The following is a 17,552-nucleotide window of genomic DNA, read 5'->3' as shown; positions in this document are numbered from 1 at the left end:
ACCCCTCTTACCCTGAGCATCAGAGTGCGTAAGTCCTGAGACTAGTTATGGCCACACCTGCTGCTTTACCTCTGGTAGGTCCACTGCTGCCGGAGTTTCCCTTTCTCTGCAATGGGAGAGTGGTGGAACAATGACCCCCACACTGACGCTTTTACATGCATCCTTGTTGGAGGAAGGTACTATTATTATCCCTGTATTACAGATGAGGCTCAGGGAAGTTAAGCAGTTTCTCCAAGGTCCCATAGACACTAAGGGGCAGATCCCAGAACTTAAACCCAGACCTGTTTAAGCCCAGAGGCTGAGCTCTTACTCAGTACACTACCCTGCCTGCCTAGCCTTAACTATTCCCCCAAGTCCTAAACTTGATTCTCTTCTGAGCCCAGCTCCTCTGGAAGTTGCCTGTGAGAGGACCCCCGGCACTAAGCCCCAAGCTTTAGTGCCATTCAGAGCCTGGTTTTGGGTTGAAGATTGAGATCTTTTATTTTCTCTCCTTTAGCCTCTGCCCTAAACAAGTGTCTATTTACCTCTTTTTTTAACCTTACACTTTCTTTTTAATGAGTAATTTTAAAAAAAAATGTATCTCCATTTTTCTGCCACTAGTCAAATATTACCACTGAAAAAGGTTAAATCTTTTGGAGAAAGCATCTTTTTTTTTTTTCTTTTGGAGATGGAGTTTCGCTCTTGTGGCCCAGGCTGGAGTGCTGTGGCATGATCTCAGCTCACTGCATCCTCCACCTCCCGGGTTCAAGCAATTCTTGTGCCTCAGCCTCCCGAGTAGCTGGGATTACAGGAGTGTGCCATCACGCCCGGCTAATGTTTGTATTTTTAGTAGAGACAGGGTTTTGCCATGTTGGTCAGGCTGGTCTCAAACTCTTCACCTCCCAAAGTGCTGCCCGGCCTCTCAAAGTGCTGCCTGGCCCTAAACACTTAGCACTTTAATCAAAAAGGATGCTGGCTGGGTACGGTGGCTCATGCCTGTAATCCCAGCACTTTGGGAGGCTGAGGCAGGAGGATCACCTGAGGTCAGGAGTTCGAGACCAGCCTGATCAACATGGCGAAACCCCGTCTCTACTAAAAATACAAAAATTAGCCGGGCGTGGTGGTGCACGCCTGTAATCCCAGCGACTTGGGAGGGTGAGGCAGAAGAGTTGCTTGAACCTGGGAGGCGGAGGTTGTAGTGAGCCGAGATCGTGCCACTGCACACAGCCTGAATGACAGAGCAAGACTCCGTCTCAAAAAAAATAAAACAAAAGTGCTAAGTGTTTCTAAATAGCTTAGTTGCTCTCTTTTGCCTCTTACCCCTTCCCTAGGCCTCCAGTAAGTGAATGCCTGCTGGCTCAGTATTGTTGGGGCCGCTCTTAGAGCTGGGAGAAGTCAGACCATCAGAGTTCACTTGCCTTTAGGAAGGTTCTTGACATGTGGCCAGGAAACCTAAGATCTGCATAGCAATAGAGTGTCCGTCTGTACATAGCCACACAAATTTTACCTGTTAAATTTTATTATAGTAACAAAGTGATTATTTTTAATAATAAAAGCAGAGTGCCTGTAGGCAAGAGGATGGCCCTATCTCAGGCGAAGTCCCCTTAGTGTTTCAGACCTAGGCTGGCCAGAATAGTCTTCTAGAATGTAACATTTATCCACCAGGTGCCACTATTTACCAATCTGACAAGCCACTGAGCTGTCTCCGTGCTTTCCGTGGTTGGAATCCAGGCTAGAGACCAGAATAGGAGATGAATGAAAATAGATTTAGAAAAGGGCATGTGGCTGGAATGCAGCTTGCAGTGTGGAGGGCGGGGGTGGGAGGGTAAAGAGGGCTCTTTGAAAGACCAGTGACACTTTCCTGATCAAGTTTCCCAAGCTGATACTTCCCTGGAAGGAGTCAGAACTTGGGTTTGTAGGAGTAGCCCTGGCTTCCAGCTGCATTGTGCTAGACTCAGGTTTCAAGCCCCAAGTCTAAGTAGTCCCCACTTCAATAAAACAAATTCCCGGCTGGGTGCAGTGGCTCTTGGCTGTAATCCCAGCACTTTGGGAGGCTGAGGCAGTTGAATCACCTAGGTCAGGAGTTCGAGACCAGCCTGGCCAACATGGTGAAACCCCGTCTCTACTAAAAATACAAAAATTAGCTGGACGTGGTGGCAGGCGCCTGTAATCCCAACTACTCGGGAGGCTGAGGCAGGAGAATTGCTTGAACCCAGGAGGCAGAGGTTGCAGTGAGCCGAGATGGTACCATTGCACTCCAGCCTGGGCAACAGAGCGAAACTCTGTCTCAAAAAAAAAAAAAAAAAAAAAAGAAAGAAAAGAAAGAAAGAAAGAAAAACTTCCTGACTGTGCCTACTTGCACCTCTGCCCTTCCGTTCCGATTTCATGTGCCTCAGGGCATAGGAAAGCATCCACAGTAGAGAGACGAATTGAGAAATTGCTCCTTACCAGTCTTCAGGCCAGAGAGACAGTTTAGGATACAAAAGGGAGAGGTCAGGGGCCATGAGAATAGGAGATGTGCGTGGGCATGCCTGTAAAAGGCTGCCTGGAGGACTAAAGTAGGCAAAGGAGCCTCTACCGGCTTCCCGCGCCGGCCGCCCTCATCCCCCTGCGCTCTCTGCTTCAGGCTGCAAGTGCAAGGCAGGAGGCTGAGATGGGCTCAGGCCAGCCATGGACGCTGCCGGCCCTCAGAGCCAGCCGTTGCTGGTGAAATCCATGCGCAGTGCCTCCTCCTCAGCGGGGCTCAGCTCCTGCAAGGGGGCGCGGCAGGGGCCTCCGTAGTAGCCAAACCAGTCCATCATTTTCTTCAGCCCTGGGATCCCGAAGCGCCGCGTTACCTGCAAAGCAGGGCCTGTTAAAAGAGACTGAGAAATTTGCTAAACGCCCATATCTGGAACTCGGAAATCTGTCACTTTCAGAACGTTGAAGTCCTACCCTCTTCCCCCAGGAAAGTAACTGCCAAGTCTATGGCACCCAGGGTAGATTGGGAATCCAGATTCAGAGACCAGAGAGCAGGTCTGTAATAGAAAAATACTAAAACTTCAGACTGGGGAAGAAGAGTGCCTCCTTTGGTTTTAGGAGAAAAATCCACTCCAACAGAGGAGAGGGTGTCATTGGGTCCTTGAGCTGGGGTGGGAGAAGACAGCAAGGCTGCGGGTCTAGGTACTAGAGCATCAGCCGTCTGCAGCCCAGTTCCCCAAAAGCTGACGCAGGGCACACCAGGCCTGGAAAGTCAGGAGGGGGAAGGATCTGTGAGAGCCTCAGCCACAGCCCAGACCTCTACTCCCCTTGCATCTGGCTGCCCTCACCTCCCCATAGCTCTTCCTGACCCTAACACTAAATGTTCTCCCAGGAAAAGCAAAGCATGGTTGCCCAAGGAAGTTTTGTTGTGTAAACCTTATGTCATTTACTTATTATCTCTGAGTAAGTTCTCCTGTCTAAAAAATGAAGGAGCTGGACAGCATGATCTCTAAAGGCTTTTCCATGATAATGGGGAACCTAAAGCTATTGTTATAATTTATTTATTTATTTATTTTTGTTTATTTATTTTTTTGAGACAGAGTCTTGCTCTGTCACCCAGGCTGAAGTGCAATGGCGTGATCTCGGCTCATTGCAACCTCTGCCTCCTGAGTTCAAGTAATTCTCCTGCCTCAGCCTCCTGAGTAGCTGAGATTACAGGCACCTGCCACCACACCAGGCTTATTTTATTTTATTTTATTTTATTTCATTTTATTTTATTTTTGTATTTTTAGTAGAGACAGGGCTTCGCCATGTTGGCCAGGCTGGTCTCAAACTCCTGACCTCAAGTGATCTGCCCGCCTCAGCCTCCCAAAGTGCTAGGATTACAGGTACGAGCCACCGCACCCCGAATAATTTATTTATTTTTATTTTATTTTTATTTTTTTGAGACAGGGTCTCACTCTGCCACTCAGACCAGAGTGCAGTGGTATGATCATGGCTAACTGTAGCCCAGACCTCCCGGGCTCGATCTATTTTCCCGCCTCAGTCTGCAGATCACCTTGGACTACAGGTGCATGCCACCATGCCTGGCTAATTTTTGCATTTTTTGTAGAGATGAGGTCTTGCTGTGTTGCTCAGGCTAGTCACAAACTCCTGAGCTCAAGTGATCCACCCACCTCGGCCTCCCAAAGTCCTGGGATTACAGGCATGAGCCATGGCGTTCGGCCTATTATAATTTAAAATCATGTGTGGAATTTTACAGAGTAAATGAAGCATCAAATTTCCTTGCTTTTGGTATAGCAACTGGTTATTTCATGCTGATCAGAAATATTAGATGAATCTTTCACTACCTAAAAACTACGAAAGAAGTCCTTAAGGAAGTTTTATCTGGAGGGAAGCTAAAACCTTAGGAGGATAAAAATAAGAGGTTGTTTGGGATAAAGAGGCCAGGAACCACTGATGAAAGATTGACTAATAACTGTTTATCACTAGAGTCCCGGAGGCTTCATCAAGCATGGATTTTTTTTTTCTTGGAACGGGTGGTAAGCCACCCTCCTCCAGGCCTCACCACCCCCATGATGTTCTAATAGTCTGGCCTTTTAACCCAAAGCCTGAGGAGGTGGGAGAGACCCAGGATAGAGGATGGAAATAAGAGGTGGCTAGAGAAAAGCTCGCTCCTGCCATGGGTTTCCAAAGATATCTGATGTGGCCTCTCTTCAAACCCTAAGAAAGGGTTGGTGGCAAAGACTGTAGAAAGTCCTAAATATAGCCAGGGGCAAGAGGCAGGCTGGTGGGAAGGTGGAGGAAGGACATTGTGTTCGACCAGGGAGGGGCAATAGAGTGACATCAAGCTGCTCTCGCGGTGTCTGAGCCCACAGCCCAGGCAGCAGAAAGGTGTTCCAGGCATTCCTGGGTATGTGCCCAGAGCTGGCACAGGAGAGGACACAGAATGAAGGGTGAGGCAGGATGGGGTAGGGCGGGATGACACGCAGAGATCTGGGATGACAGCTAGGCATCCTCTCTTCCCCAGGGGCAGCCCAAGCTGCTTCGTCTGCAAAATGAGGGATAACACCACCTACCCCATAGAGACGTCCCAAGGGCCAGATGAGAAAACACCGCTAATATTAGACCAGTTCCCATGAGCCCTGGAATCCGCTCCTTTTCCTGTCCCGGTGGCATGCGGGTTCTGGGACCTTCGCTTTCACAGGTGCATTGGGAGTGGGAGAGCCGAGGCCCCACCCCAGTGGAATGTTCAGTATGTGCAGGACGGCCTGTGCCCAATGGGGGCCCAATGGGGGCCCAATCGCTTCTGCAAGTTCCTACAACCTATTTATAGAAAGGCCCCATCTCGGAAGCACCTTCACCTCCACGGGACTCAGATCTACCTCCTCAGCTGTTCTTTCTCTAAATCTAAGTTAATCTGCCCCTTTGAGGTAAGGATACAGCTGTGAGGGAGCTCTAGAGCCCACCCACCACTTTACCCAAACAAAACATTGTGGAGTGCCTAGCTCAGCCTGGGACTGCAACCAGGCCCATGAGGCTCTTACCTTGCACGCAAAACTTAAGGGGAGGCCAAAAACCTCAATCATCAAAATAAGTAATATTTCAATGCCTTTTTTTTTTTTTTTTTAAACAGTCTCACTTTGTCGCCCAGGCTGGAGTGCAGTGGTGCGATCTCGGCTCACTGAAACTTCCACCTCCTGGGTTCAAGTGATTCTCCTGCCTCAGTCTCCCGAGCAGCTGGGATTACAGGTGCCCACCACCACACCTGCCTAATTTTTGTATTTTTAATAGAGAGAGGGTTTCACCATGTTGGCCAGGCTGATCTCGAACTCCTGACCTCAGGCGATCTGCCCGCCTCAGCCTCCCAAAGTGCTGGGATTATAGGCATGAGCCACTGCACCCAGCCAAAATAAGTAATATTTCAATGCAATATTTTTTAAAAAATCAAAATTAATGCAAAAAAAATCTACAATGAACAAAGCTTTAAATAAAGACAGGATCCAGCTGTGCCCCACCATATTGAAGACTCATGCATAAGTAATCATGTGTGCCCCAAATACATGGAGTTTTTTGGTGTATTTTTCATTTTTATTTTTATTTATTGTATTTTTTAAATTTCTTTTTTTGAGACAGGGTCTTGCTCTTTCGTCCAGGCTGGACTGAAGTGGCATGATCATAGCTCACTGCAGCCTCGGCCTCATGGGCTCAAGCAATCTTCCTGCCTCAGCCTCTGAGTAGCTGGGACTACAGTTGAACGCCACCACGCCCGGCTAATTTTTGTTTATTTTTACTGAAGACAAAGTCTCACTCTGTTGCCCAGGCTGGTCTCAAACTCCTGAGCTCAAATGATCTTCCTGCCTCAACCTCCCAAATTGCTGGGATTACAGGTGTGAGCCACTGTGCCCTCCTGGTGTCTTTTTAATGGTTAATCTTTCTCCAGAAGTAGATTTGGAAAAATATGTTTTGATGAGTTTGCTTCCATTAAAGCCAGGAAAATAAAATTATAACAAATCATGTTTTTGGTATATGAAATATTTAAACCTAAAATAGTGCTGTGAGTTTTAACATACCTACTTTTCAATTTTCAATATTTTTTCACCCACTTTAATGTTCTTAGGGGGGAAAAAAATCACCATTTAGAAAAATACTTAGAGCTTTTACTTTCAGGAAGGTGGAGTAGATGTACTTGTCCCAATTCTTCCCAATAAGTACAACTAAAAACTCTGGACATTATATAAAAATATTATCTGGACATTTTATAAAAAAATTATATATATCTGGACATTATATAAAAAACAGACATAAGAAGACTCTGGAAGGCAGAGAGAAGAAGGAAGACCAACAAGCGACCTAAGAAGCAACACAGTGCTGCGTACCCTGGCGCAGACTTGGAGCTGAAGAAGTCAGCAAGCACGCAATGCCAATACGGTACAGACAATACAAGCACTAACAGAAACCAGTTCTCTCTAGCCAAAGGACCGGAAAAGGGGTGGCCTAGCAAGATGGAAAGCTTTCAGACAATAACTGCTCTACTCTAGTCAAACACCAGCCAGGCTAGCAAAGACTGAGTGAAGGCGTCTGAACTGCCACCCCTGCTCCCAGCTGGGTGGTGTCAGAGCAGGCCTAGTGGAGGGAAGTCAGGACTTGCACCACTGCTCATCTTCAGAACGCCACCAGAGCCCACCCCACCTGCTGCCAGACACACAGGCAATGCAGTGGAGGCAGTGTGTAGGGAGCAACCACGGGGCTCTTCTACCCTCCAGGCAGCAGAATGTGCATAGATGCCTAGTACAGAGCCTAGTGCAGAGGTGTCTTTTTTTTTTTTTTTTTCCAGAGATGGGGTCTCGCCATGTTGCCCAGGCTGGTCTCAAACTCCTGGCCTCAAGCAATACTGCCGTCTCTATCTCCAAAAGTGCTAGGATTACAGGCGTGAGCCAGTCTGCACCAGATCCTTAGGTGTCAATTTTAAAAAATATGTACAGGACTTATTGGCTGGAAACTACAAAATGCTGAAGAAATAAACCAAAGAAGATCTAAATAAACAGAGAAATGTACCATGTTCAAGGACTGGAGGACAACATGGTAAAGAAGTCAGTTGTCCCCAGATTGGTATGCAGGCTTAACACAATTTTGACCAAAGGCCCAGCAAGATTTTATTGTAGATATAGACAAGATTCTTGTAAAATTTATATGAAAAGGCAAAGAAGGCCGGGTGCGGTGGCTCAAGCCTGTAATCCCAGCACTTTGGGAGGCCGAGACGGGCGGATCACGAGGTCAGGAGATCGAGACCATCCTGGCTAACACAGTGAAACCCCGTCTCTACTAAAAAATACAAAAAACTAGCCGGGTGAGGTGGCGGGTGCCTGTAGTCCCAGCTACTCAGGAGGCTGAGGCAGGAGAATGGCGTAAACCCGGGAGGCGGAGCTTGCAGTGAGCCGAGATCTGGCCACTGCACTCCAGCCTGGGCGACAGAGCGAGACTCCGTCTCAAAAAAAAAAAAAAAGAAAAGGTAAAGAAATTTGACTAAAACAATTTGAAGGAAAAACAAAAGAGCAAAGTGGGAGGAATCAGTCTACCTGATTTTAAGGCTTAGCTACAGCAATCAAGTCTGCGTGGTACTGCAGAGAGATAGACACAGAAATCAACGGAAAGAAGAGAGAACCCAGAAACAGACCCACACAAATATGCCCCACTGACAAGGCACGCAAGCAGTTCAATGGAGGAAAGATGGCCTTTTCAACAAATGATGCTGGAGCAAATGGATATCCCTTAGGGAAGAAAACCACAAAACCTCAACCTAAGTCTCACACTTTATACAAAAATTAACTCAAAATGAGTCACAGACTTATAAAACATAAAACTATAAAACTTAAAGGAAAAAAAAAGAGGAAATCTTTATAATCTTCTAAGAACACTTTTTTTTTTTTTTTTTTGAGACAGAATCTCGCTCTGTCGCCCAGGCTGGAGTGCAGTGGTGCAATCTCAGCTCACTGCAAGCTCCGCTTCCCAGGTTCACACCATTCTCCTCCCTCAGCCTCCAGTAGTAGCTGGGACTACAGGCTCCCGCCACCACGCCCGGCTAATTTTTTGTATTTTTAGTAGAGACTGGGTTTCACAGTGTTAGCCAGGATGGTCTCAGTCTCCTGACCTCGTGATCTGCCCGCCTCGGCCTCCCAAAGTGCTGGGATTACAGGTGTGAGCCACCGCACCCGGCCCTGAGAATTCTTTAAGAGTTTTTTTTTTTGTTTATTTTGTTTTCTTTTTCTGAGATGAAGTCTCACTCTGTCACCCAGGCTGGAATGCAATGGCACGATCTAGGCTCACTGCAACTTCTGCCCTCCGAGTTCAAGTGATTCTCCTGCCTCAGCCTCCTGAGTAGCTGGGATTACAGGCGTCTGCCAGTGTGCCCGGCTAATTTTTTTTTTTTTTTTTTAGTTTTAGTAGAGACGGGAGTTTCACCATCTCGGCCAGGCTGGTCTTGAACTCCTGACCTCGTGATCCACCCACCTCAGCCTCCCAAAAAGCTGGGATTATAGGCGTGAGCCACCGTGCCCAGAACTCTAAGAATTATTAGACTTGACACCACAAACATGATCCATAATAGAAAATGTTGATAAATTGTACTTCATCAAAATGTAAAACTTGCTCTGCAAAAGACCTGTTAAGGCAATGAAAAGACAAGCTGCAGACTGGGAGAAAATATTTACAAGCCACATATCTAACAAAGGACTAGTATTTAGAAGCTATAAAGAATTTTAAAATTCAACAGTCAAAAGAACAATCCAATTTTAAAATGGGTAAGAAATATAGATAGTTGACTGAAAAGATGGCAAATAAATACATGAAAAAAAAATGTTCAATAGCATTAGCCATCAGAGAAATGCAAATTAAACCCACAGTGAGATGGTACTACACATCTATCAGAATGGCTAAAATAAAAAATAGTCACAACACCAAATGCTAGCAAAGCTGCAGAAAAACTAGATCACTCATATGTTTACATCAGTGTAAATTTAAAATAGTACAGCCGCTCTGGAAAAGTTTGGCAGGTTTGTTTCTGGGTTTTTGTTTGCTTGTTTTGGGGTTTTGGGGTTCTTTTTTTGTTTTGTTTTGTTTTGTTTTTTGAGACAGGATCTCACTCTGTAGCCCAGGCTGGAGTGCAGTGGCAAAATCACAGCTCACTGCAGCCTCAACCTCCCAGATTCAAGGGATCTTCCCTTCTGCCTCAGCCTCCCAAGTCGTGGGACCACAGGTGCATGCCACCACACCTAGCTAATTTTCTGTATTTTTTGTAGAGACAGAGTCTCCCCATGTTGTGCAGGCTGGTCTTGAACTCCTGGGCTCAAGCAATCCACACCCCTCAGCCTCCCAAAATAATGGGATTGTAAGTGTGAGCCACCACACCCAGCCAGCAGTTTCTCAGAAAATGAAACCTGTGACTACCCTATGACCCACCATTTGTACTGCTGTGTATTGATCCCAGAAAAATGAAAACTTACGGACACATGAAAACCTGTTCGTGAATGTTCATGGCAGCTTTTATTTATTTATTTATTTATTTATTTATTTATTTTTATTGAGATGGAGTCTCATTCTGTCACCCAAGCTGGAGTGCAGTGGCACAAACTCGGCTCACTGCAACCTCCGCCTCCTGGGTTCAAGCGATTCTCCTGCTCAGCCACTCGAGTAGCTGGGATTACAGACGTGCACCACCACGCCCAGCTAATTTTTGTATTTTTAGTAGAGATGGAGTTTCACCATGTTGGCCAGGCTGGTCTCAAACTCCCGACCTCAGGTGATCTGCCCACCTCGGCCTCCCAAAGTGCTGGGATTACAGGCGTGAGCCCCTGCACCCAGCCCATGGCAGCTTTTAATAGCCAAAAACTGAAAATAACCCAGCTGTTCTTCAACAGGTGAATGGTTAAACATGCTGTAGGGGGCCGGCCGTGGTGGCTCATGCCTGTAATCCCAGCACTTTGGGAGGCTGAGGCAAGATGGCTTGAGACCAGGAGTTCAAGATCAGCCTGGGCAACATAGTGAGACCTTGTCTCTACTAAAAATAAAAAAGAATTAGCCAGGTGTGGTAGTGTGCACCTGTTGACTGAGCTACTTGGGAGGATGAACTGGGAAGATTGCTTGAGCCAGGAGGTCGAGGCTATAGTAAGCAATAATCCTGCCACTGCACTCATCCTGGGCAACAGAGCAAGACCCTGTCTCAATAAATAAATAATAAATAAACATGCTGTGGTACAGCCATACCATGGTATGCTACTCAGAAATAAAAAGGAATTAACTATTGATACATGCAACAAACAACCTGGATGAATATCCAGAGAATTATGCTGAGTGGAAAAAGCCAGTCCCCCAAAGTTATATACCATGTGATTCCATATAGTATACTATTGAACTGACAAAATTATAAAATGGTGAATATATGTGTGGTTACTAGAGGTTAAGGAGCTGGTGAAGGCAAATGTGAGTAGGCATGGCTGTAAGAGGATGACATGAGGGATCCTTGTAGGGACAGAAATATTCTGTGTCTCGACTGTATCAAGGTCAATATCCAGACTGTGAAATTATTCTACAGTTTTGTAAGATGTTGCCATTGGGGAAAACTGGACCATGGGTACATGGGATCCCTTTGTATTATTTCTTAAAGTTGCATGGGAATCTATAATTATCTAAAAATAAAAAGTTTGGCTGGGCATGGTGGCTCATGCCTATAATCCTAGCACTTTGGGAGGCCAAGGCAGGTGGATCACAAGGTCAGGAGTTCGAGACCAGCCTGGCCAACATGGTGAAACCCGTCTTCACTAAAAACACAAAAATTAGCCAGGTGTGGTGGCAAGTACCTATAATCCCAGCTACTTGGGAGGCTGAGCAGGAGAATTGCTTGAACCCAGGAGGCAGAGGTTGCAATGAGCCAAGATTGTGCCACTGCACTCTAGCCTGGGTGACAGAGTGAGACTCCATCTCAAAGTAAATAAATAAAATAAAAAGTTTAATATAAAATATACAGTAGGCCAGCCATGGTGGCTTATGCCTGTAATCCCAGCATTTTGGGAGGCTGAGGTGGGAGGACCGCTTGAGCCCAGGAGATAAAGACCAGCCTGGGCAACATAGTGAGACCGCCATCTCTACAAAAATAAAAATAAAAAATAAAAAAGATTGCTTAAGCCCAGGACGTTGAGGCTGCAGTGAGCTGTCATCACACCACTGCTCTCTAGCCTGGGTGACAGAGAATGACTCTGTTTCGAAAACAAAAAAATAAAAGAAAAAAGATTGGGAGGCCGAGGCAGGAGGGTCACTTGAGGTTAGAAGTTTGAGGCCAGCCTGGCCAACATGGTGAAACCCCGTCTCTACTAAAAATACAAAAATATTAGCTGGGTATGGTGGGACGTGCCTGTAATCCCAGCTACTAGGGAGGCTGAGACAGGAGAATTGCTTGCACCCAGGAGGCGGAGGTTGCAGTGAGCCGAGATTGAGTCACTGCACTTCAGCCTGGGCGACAGAGCGAGACTCTGTCTCAGAAAAGAAAAGAAAAAAAAAATAGGCCAGGCACTGTGGCTCACGCCTGTAATCCCAGCACTTTGGGAGGCTGAGGTGGGTGGATCACTTGAGGCCAGGAATTTGAGACCAGCCTGGCCAACATGGTGAAACCCCATCTCTACTGAAACATGAAAACAAAAAACAAAAATTAGCTGGGCATGGTGGTATACACATGTTTGCCCAACAAAGAGTTGGGGTACACAGTCTGACCACAGAACAGATTATATGAAGATGGTACTCTCCTGCCTTCTAACTCCTTTGCTAGCCCCAATCATTCCTATTTTTTCAGGACCTGGCCCCCAATAGCGTGGATTTAGAGGCCCCTGGCTTACGCTCTTTCTCTCCAGGCACCTCTAAGTGTGGTCCTAGGGTTATTCTATCACAATCACACAGGATGTTTGTTTCAGTGCATCTTCTTGGGCCCAAAAGTTGGAACTTTAATTTGCCCCTAAGGGAATTTTAAGTTTCACCATCAATAGTGTCCGACTTAGTCCGAGGCACAAGGAGTTCCCACACTGGAATGTTCTCTCAAAGGATTTTCTGAAAGGAAGAGACTGAGTGGGGCCTGGTGCCAGCCCTGGGTCCTGCTCCAGTGAGGACACAGACTGCCCACTCCCCCCATACCGCGCCCCTGCTGCCACTGGCTCACCGCAGCGTTTGGCTCGATGAGGCGGTGCTGCAGTTTCTGGGCATCTTCCCACTGCCCTGTGAGGCACAGTCGCTCCAGCTGGCACACCTGAGCCCCCAGGACATTGGCCAGGGCGCACACGCCCCCCACAGCTCCTGCACGAAGTAAGACGCAGAACGTCAGCAGAGCCTCTCCCCTCTGAGCATCTCAAGCCCTGGTCCCAGCACCTCTTCAGCCTGGGGACATTACATACAGATTTCTGTGTCACGTGGCTGGCTACATCAAAGGCATGCTCTGTGAGTCCAGAGTACACATTTCCAGAGAGAAGAGCTGCCTGCATATTCAAAATAGAATCCTGCAGGTCAAGTGCTGCTCAGGGCTGATCTGTGAGGGGCAGGGAGCAGAGCCTGAAAGTGAACTCAAGGACAGTTCCTTCCCTGAACCCCTCCCGGAATAAAATCCCATCTGCCAGTTGACACCTCCAGCTTCCTCCAATAGCCCCCTGACTCATCAGTCCTGTAAGAGGGTAGGATGGATGGGAAGCCTTTGCTCTTTTGAAATCTTATTCCCCGCAGTGGATGCAACCAGAGATAGCAGTGGGCGTGGAAAGCGCCCTGGATAGTCAGGTCACCAGGCATGTCTTCCCATTGACTGCATAAACCTGAATGAGACCCTCTCTAGTCCTCTTTGTGCTCATCAGGGCAATGAAAATGGGTTTGGCTGTGATCTCAGAAAGCCCCACCACTTCTGCAAGCCTGTGAGTATGCTTCTAAGGCTAGATAGGAGTGGAACCCTAAGCACAGTGGCCTCAAGACCAGAGAGAGAGTAGGCAATTTAGAATGAGCTAATAGAGCTGTTGCTTGTGGAATACCTATTATGTGTTCCAGGCGCGCTTCAGCAGCATGGCCCTGATGCTCTCTAATCCTCACGATCCCTCCATGCACAGAGTAGAAACTCAGGCCCAGAGAGGTGAATGCCTTGCCCAGCATTACTCGGTGAATAAACTGCAGAGCTGAGATTCCCTCCAACCTCCAGAGCCTGTGCTTTTTTTTTTTTTTTTTTTAATCTACTCCACTTTCAGGAATGAGAGAGAAATGATGGATCCCTTCTTCTTCCCCTTCACCGTAGAGGCCGTGACATGGCAGGGGGAGATGTACAAGGCCCTAGACAACCAGCCAAAGTCTGGAGACACCAGATGGAATAGGAACCAGCAATCTCCCCTGCAGTGCTAGAAAAGTCACTCAAATCTCTCCTCACTGGGGCTTCAGCTGAAAGAAACAGCTTCCCTTCTCCTCCCTCCCCTCCAGGGCTCAAATCTAACCCAAACCCAAGGATGCTGACCCTAAACAGACAAGAGCAGTTGATCTAAGAGACATTCATAGGGACCCTGGATTGGAACAGAATCTGATCAGGCAACTGAAGATCCCCGGCTCAACTCTGTAGATCTGACAATTCATTCTGGCCTGGGACAGGGGAGAGGAAAATGGACTCCTGAACTACAGAGGAGGGCCCCAAGGCCTCTGCCCTCAGAGAATGATGTAGAAGGTAGGATTAGACCAGCTAAGTTTGTCATCTAATCATGGAGCTCCGGACTTAGAACAAACTGCAGACATCCCTACTACAGGCCAGGGATTGTACACGGCCATCCTCCTCCAGCCAACAAGGTTACTCACAGCACCCCACATTCAGACAGGCAAGCGGCGTGGCCAGGTTTCTGAGTTTTCAGAGTGGGCAGGCTGGCAAACCACCGTCTTCAGACCCAGCCCCAGCCCTCACAGTCTCTCCCAGCAGACCCAGGTGCCTGGGTATGTCTTGGTCACCTATGACAATTTGAGAGCAGTGGGCGGCCTACCCAAGGCATAGCTGGCCATCAGGAAGCCAGCCGATCCAGCCAACACCTGGAAATCCTGCTTCCTGGTTTTGTGAACAATCAGCCCAATCCTGGTCACCTGCAACAGCAAATGTGGTATGAGAGCTGTGCCCAGAGCCTCATCCTGGGTGAGGGACTGGTAAGTGTGGTGGAATGAAAGCCCAGTGCCCAAAGAGATGCCCTCAAGAAAGCCCCAGAGAGCCCGCACGACAGAGAGAATCCACACGGAAGCCAAGGATAGAAACAGATCTCAGAGTTGCCCTCAGGAGCAAAAGTGCTAGGAACCAGGAACCAGAAAAGGAGAGGACTACAGCCCTGGAGCTGCTGCCACTCACATCACCACCGCTGTCCTTCATGCCCACAATATTCGGGTGCTGGGAAAGCGTGACCACCGCATCCACAGGCAGGTCCAGCCCCGTGTTGGCCGGGACACTGTACAGCACCACAGGGATTGGAGAGAGATCAGCAACCTGTTGGGGCGCAGAGAAAAGCAGGAGAGGGCAGCCGCCCCAGGTCCCAGGAGCCAGAGACTTGCCCACCCACAGGTCCCGGCCTGCTTCACTCCAGGGCCACCTGGATAGGCCTCCCTCCTGTGCTGCGTGCCCCGAGTGTAAGCAATCACGGTGGGTCATATTTATGGAGTGCTTTCCATATGCCAGGCACTGTTCTAAGCCCTTTATGTTCCTGATCTCATTTAATGCTCACTGCAACCCTATGAGATAGATGACATCATTCCTCCAATTTTAGAGGGGAGGAAGCAGTAACACAGAGTGGTTAGGTAAGCCTCCCAATGTTGTGCAGCTGATCCATGGTGGCAGTCCATCCGTTTCCTATAGCTGCCGTTCATGCGAAGTAGCACCCCACTCCTAGCTTCCCTCCTCTCCTCTCCCTGGGCAGAGCCTCCTCTTGGTCTCAGGCCCCACACACACCTTGGTGTAGTGGTGAATGAGGGCCGCGCTGCTCATGCGGCCACGATAGTAGCAAGGGGTCACCACCATGGCCGCGTCAGCCCCGACCTGGGCCATGCTGACGGTCATCTCCACTGTGGCTTGAGTGGCTGCCGGAGGAAGGAGAGAGGTGAGAGCAGGCAGAAGGAGGCCTGGACCAGGGCACTGGGCCAAGCGAGGGTGCCTCAGCATGTCACAGAAGAGGCAGAACAAGGAGACAGGACCCAAGCTAGGGCCTAGGAGCCTGGATCCTACACACCCACCCACCCCCAGGGCACAGGGCATTATGGCTCACACTCGCATCCGGAGCCAGCTAGCAGGAGCTTGTTCTTGGGCATGGCCTGGCGCACACGGCTCACCACCTCGAGGCGCTCGCTGCTGGTCAGGAAGGGAAACTCGCCATTGGAGCCCTGGACCACGAAGCCTGCAAGAGACACAGCTGACTAACTCCTTCCCATCCTCTACAGAACAACCAGGACATTGGTGTTCCTACCTTCCAGCACCACAATCTTTCACACATTTCCTTCCCATCTTTGCAGGCAGAAGGTTCCCACACAGCTGCAATGACGATTCACATCGTTTTTCTGTTTTAGACACAGGGTCTCGCTCTGTTGTCCAGGCTGGGATGCAGTGGCTCAATTATAGCTTGCGCAGCTTCGAACTTCTGGGCTCAAGTAATCCTTATATAATATGGTTATTACAATTTTAAGCCTTGTAGAAATGGAATTAAGCTTAAATAGCCCTCTGCAGTTTTCTGTTTATTTAATACTATGTTCTGAGCTTTGTCCATAGCAGCACACATAGCCCTGATTCATTCATTTTACCTGCTGTATGGTATTCTGTTGTATGGTTGGAACACAATTTATTTTTCTTTCTCTTGTTGAGGGCGCTTAGAATGTTTCCTTCTTTTTGGCTGGGCCTGGTGGCTCACACCTGTAATTTCAGCACTTTAGGAGGCCAAGGTGGGTGGATCACTTGAGCCCAGGAGTTCAAAACCAGCCAAGGGAGCATGGCTCCCTGTCTCTACCAAAAAAGGGCATACCTGTCTCTACCAAAAAAGAAAAAAGAAAAAAAGAATGTTTTATTCTTTTTGCTATTGCAAACAATGCTGAAACAAACATTTGCTGTAAAGTCTTCTGTGCATATGTCTAAGAGCTCCTCTAGGCCGGGTGTGGTGGCTCACGCCTGTAATCCCAGCACTTTGGGAGGCGAGGCGGGTGGATCACAAGGTCAGGAGATCGAGACCGTGCTGGCTAACATAGTGAAACTCCGTCTCTACTAAAAAAATACAAAAAATTAGCCGGGCGTGGTGGCAGGCGCCTGTAGTCCCAGCTACTTGGGCGGCTGAGGCAGGAGAATGGCATGAACCTGGGAGGCGGAGCTTGCAGTGAGCTGAGATTGTGCCACTGCACTCCAGCCTGGGCAACAGAGCAAGACTCCATCTCAAAAAAAAAAAAAAAAAAAAAGAGTTCCTCTAGAGTTCAGATACTTTGGTGTGTAATTGCTGAGTCATATCTATGTGCACCTTCATCTGTGACACATTTTTTATGTATTTACTTTTTCTTTGAGGCAGCGTCTCACTCTGTCACCCAGGCTGGAGTACAGTGGCACAATCAAGGCTCACTGCAGCCTTGACCCCCCAGGTTCAAGTGATCCTCCTGTCTTAGCCTCTCAAGTAGCTAGGATTACAGACATGAGCTACCACGCCCAACTAATTTGTGTAGTTTTTTTTGTAGAGATGGGGCTTCACCATTTTGCCCAGGCTGGCTCGAATTCCTGGGCCCAGGTGATCCACCCACCTTGGCCTCCCAAAGTGCTGGGATTACAGATATAAGCCCCCACGCCTGACTGTGTGCCACATTGCTAATCAATCAGTGTAACAGCAGCATAGAATGTCGTACATGCCAAATCTTGGTGTTGTCAGAACTAATTTTTGCCAACTTTCTGGGTGAAAAGTGAATCTCCTTGCTTTATTTTGTGTTTTCCTGTTTTTATCAATCATTTACTTGGGATGTGTCTAACCAGTAACCGGTACCAGTTACAGGTGAGCCATGGTGCCCAGCCCGCTTAACTTTCTCTTTCTTCTTCTTTCTCCTCTCCATCCCATTCCATTAAA

The 17,552-nt window shown here is 48.0% G+C and overlaps 2 protein-coding genes across 5 annotated transcripts in view; one reads left to right on the top strand and one right to left on the bottom strand.

Moving 5' to 3' along the window:
- MMS19 (MMS19 homolog, cytosolic iron-sulfur assembly component) overlaps positions 1-17,552 on the top strand; it is a 458,727-nt gene that overhangs the window by 310,718 nt on the left and 130,457 nt on the right. The window lies entirely within an intron of this gene.
- The window catches only part of HOGA1 (4-hydroxy-2-oxoglutarate aldolase 1), a 28,840-nt gene continuing 12,774 nt past the window's right edge, over positions 1,487-17,552 (bottom strand). Inside the window, exons 2-7 of one of the 4 annotated variants that reach the window (XM_050802930.1) lie at positions 15,732-15,860; positions 15,419-15,546; positions 14,825-14,959; positions 14,472-14,568; positions 12,641-12,774; positions 1,487-2,816 (exon numbers count right to left, since the gene is read on the bottom strand). In XM_050802930.1, the coding sequence (XP_050658887.1) occupies positions 2,667-2,816; positions 12,641-12,774; positions 14,472-14,568; positions 14,825-14,959; positions 15,419-15,546; positions 15,732-15,860 (773 nt within the window). In that variant the 3' untranslated portion in view covers positions 1,487-2,666. Of the gene's footprint in view, positions 2,831-12,016; positions 12,532-12,640; positions 12,775-14,471; positions 14,569-14,824; positions 14,960-15,418; positions 15,547-15,731; positions 15,861-17,552 lie in introns of those variants that run through there. The other 3 variants (XM_050802931.1, XM_050802933.1, XM_050802934.1) reach the window with 3 other exon arrangements.

The sequence above is a fragment of the Macaca thibetana genome, chromosome 9, assembly GCF_024542745.1.
Source record: "Macaca thibetana thibetana isolate TM-01 chromosome 9, ASM2454274v1, whole genome shotgun sequence".
NCBI classification, from domain to species: domain Eukaryota; kingdom Metazoa; phylum Chordata; class Mammalia; order Primates; family Cercopithecidae; genus Macaca; species Macaca thibetana.
The sequence above is the reverse complement of the archived record's forward strand: the minus strand, read 5'-3'. Positions and strand labels throughout refer to the sequence as shown.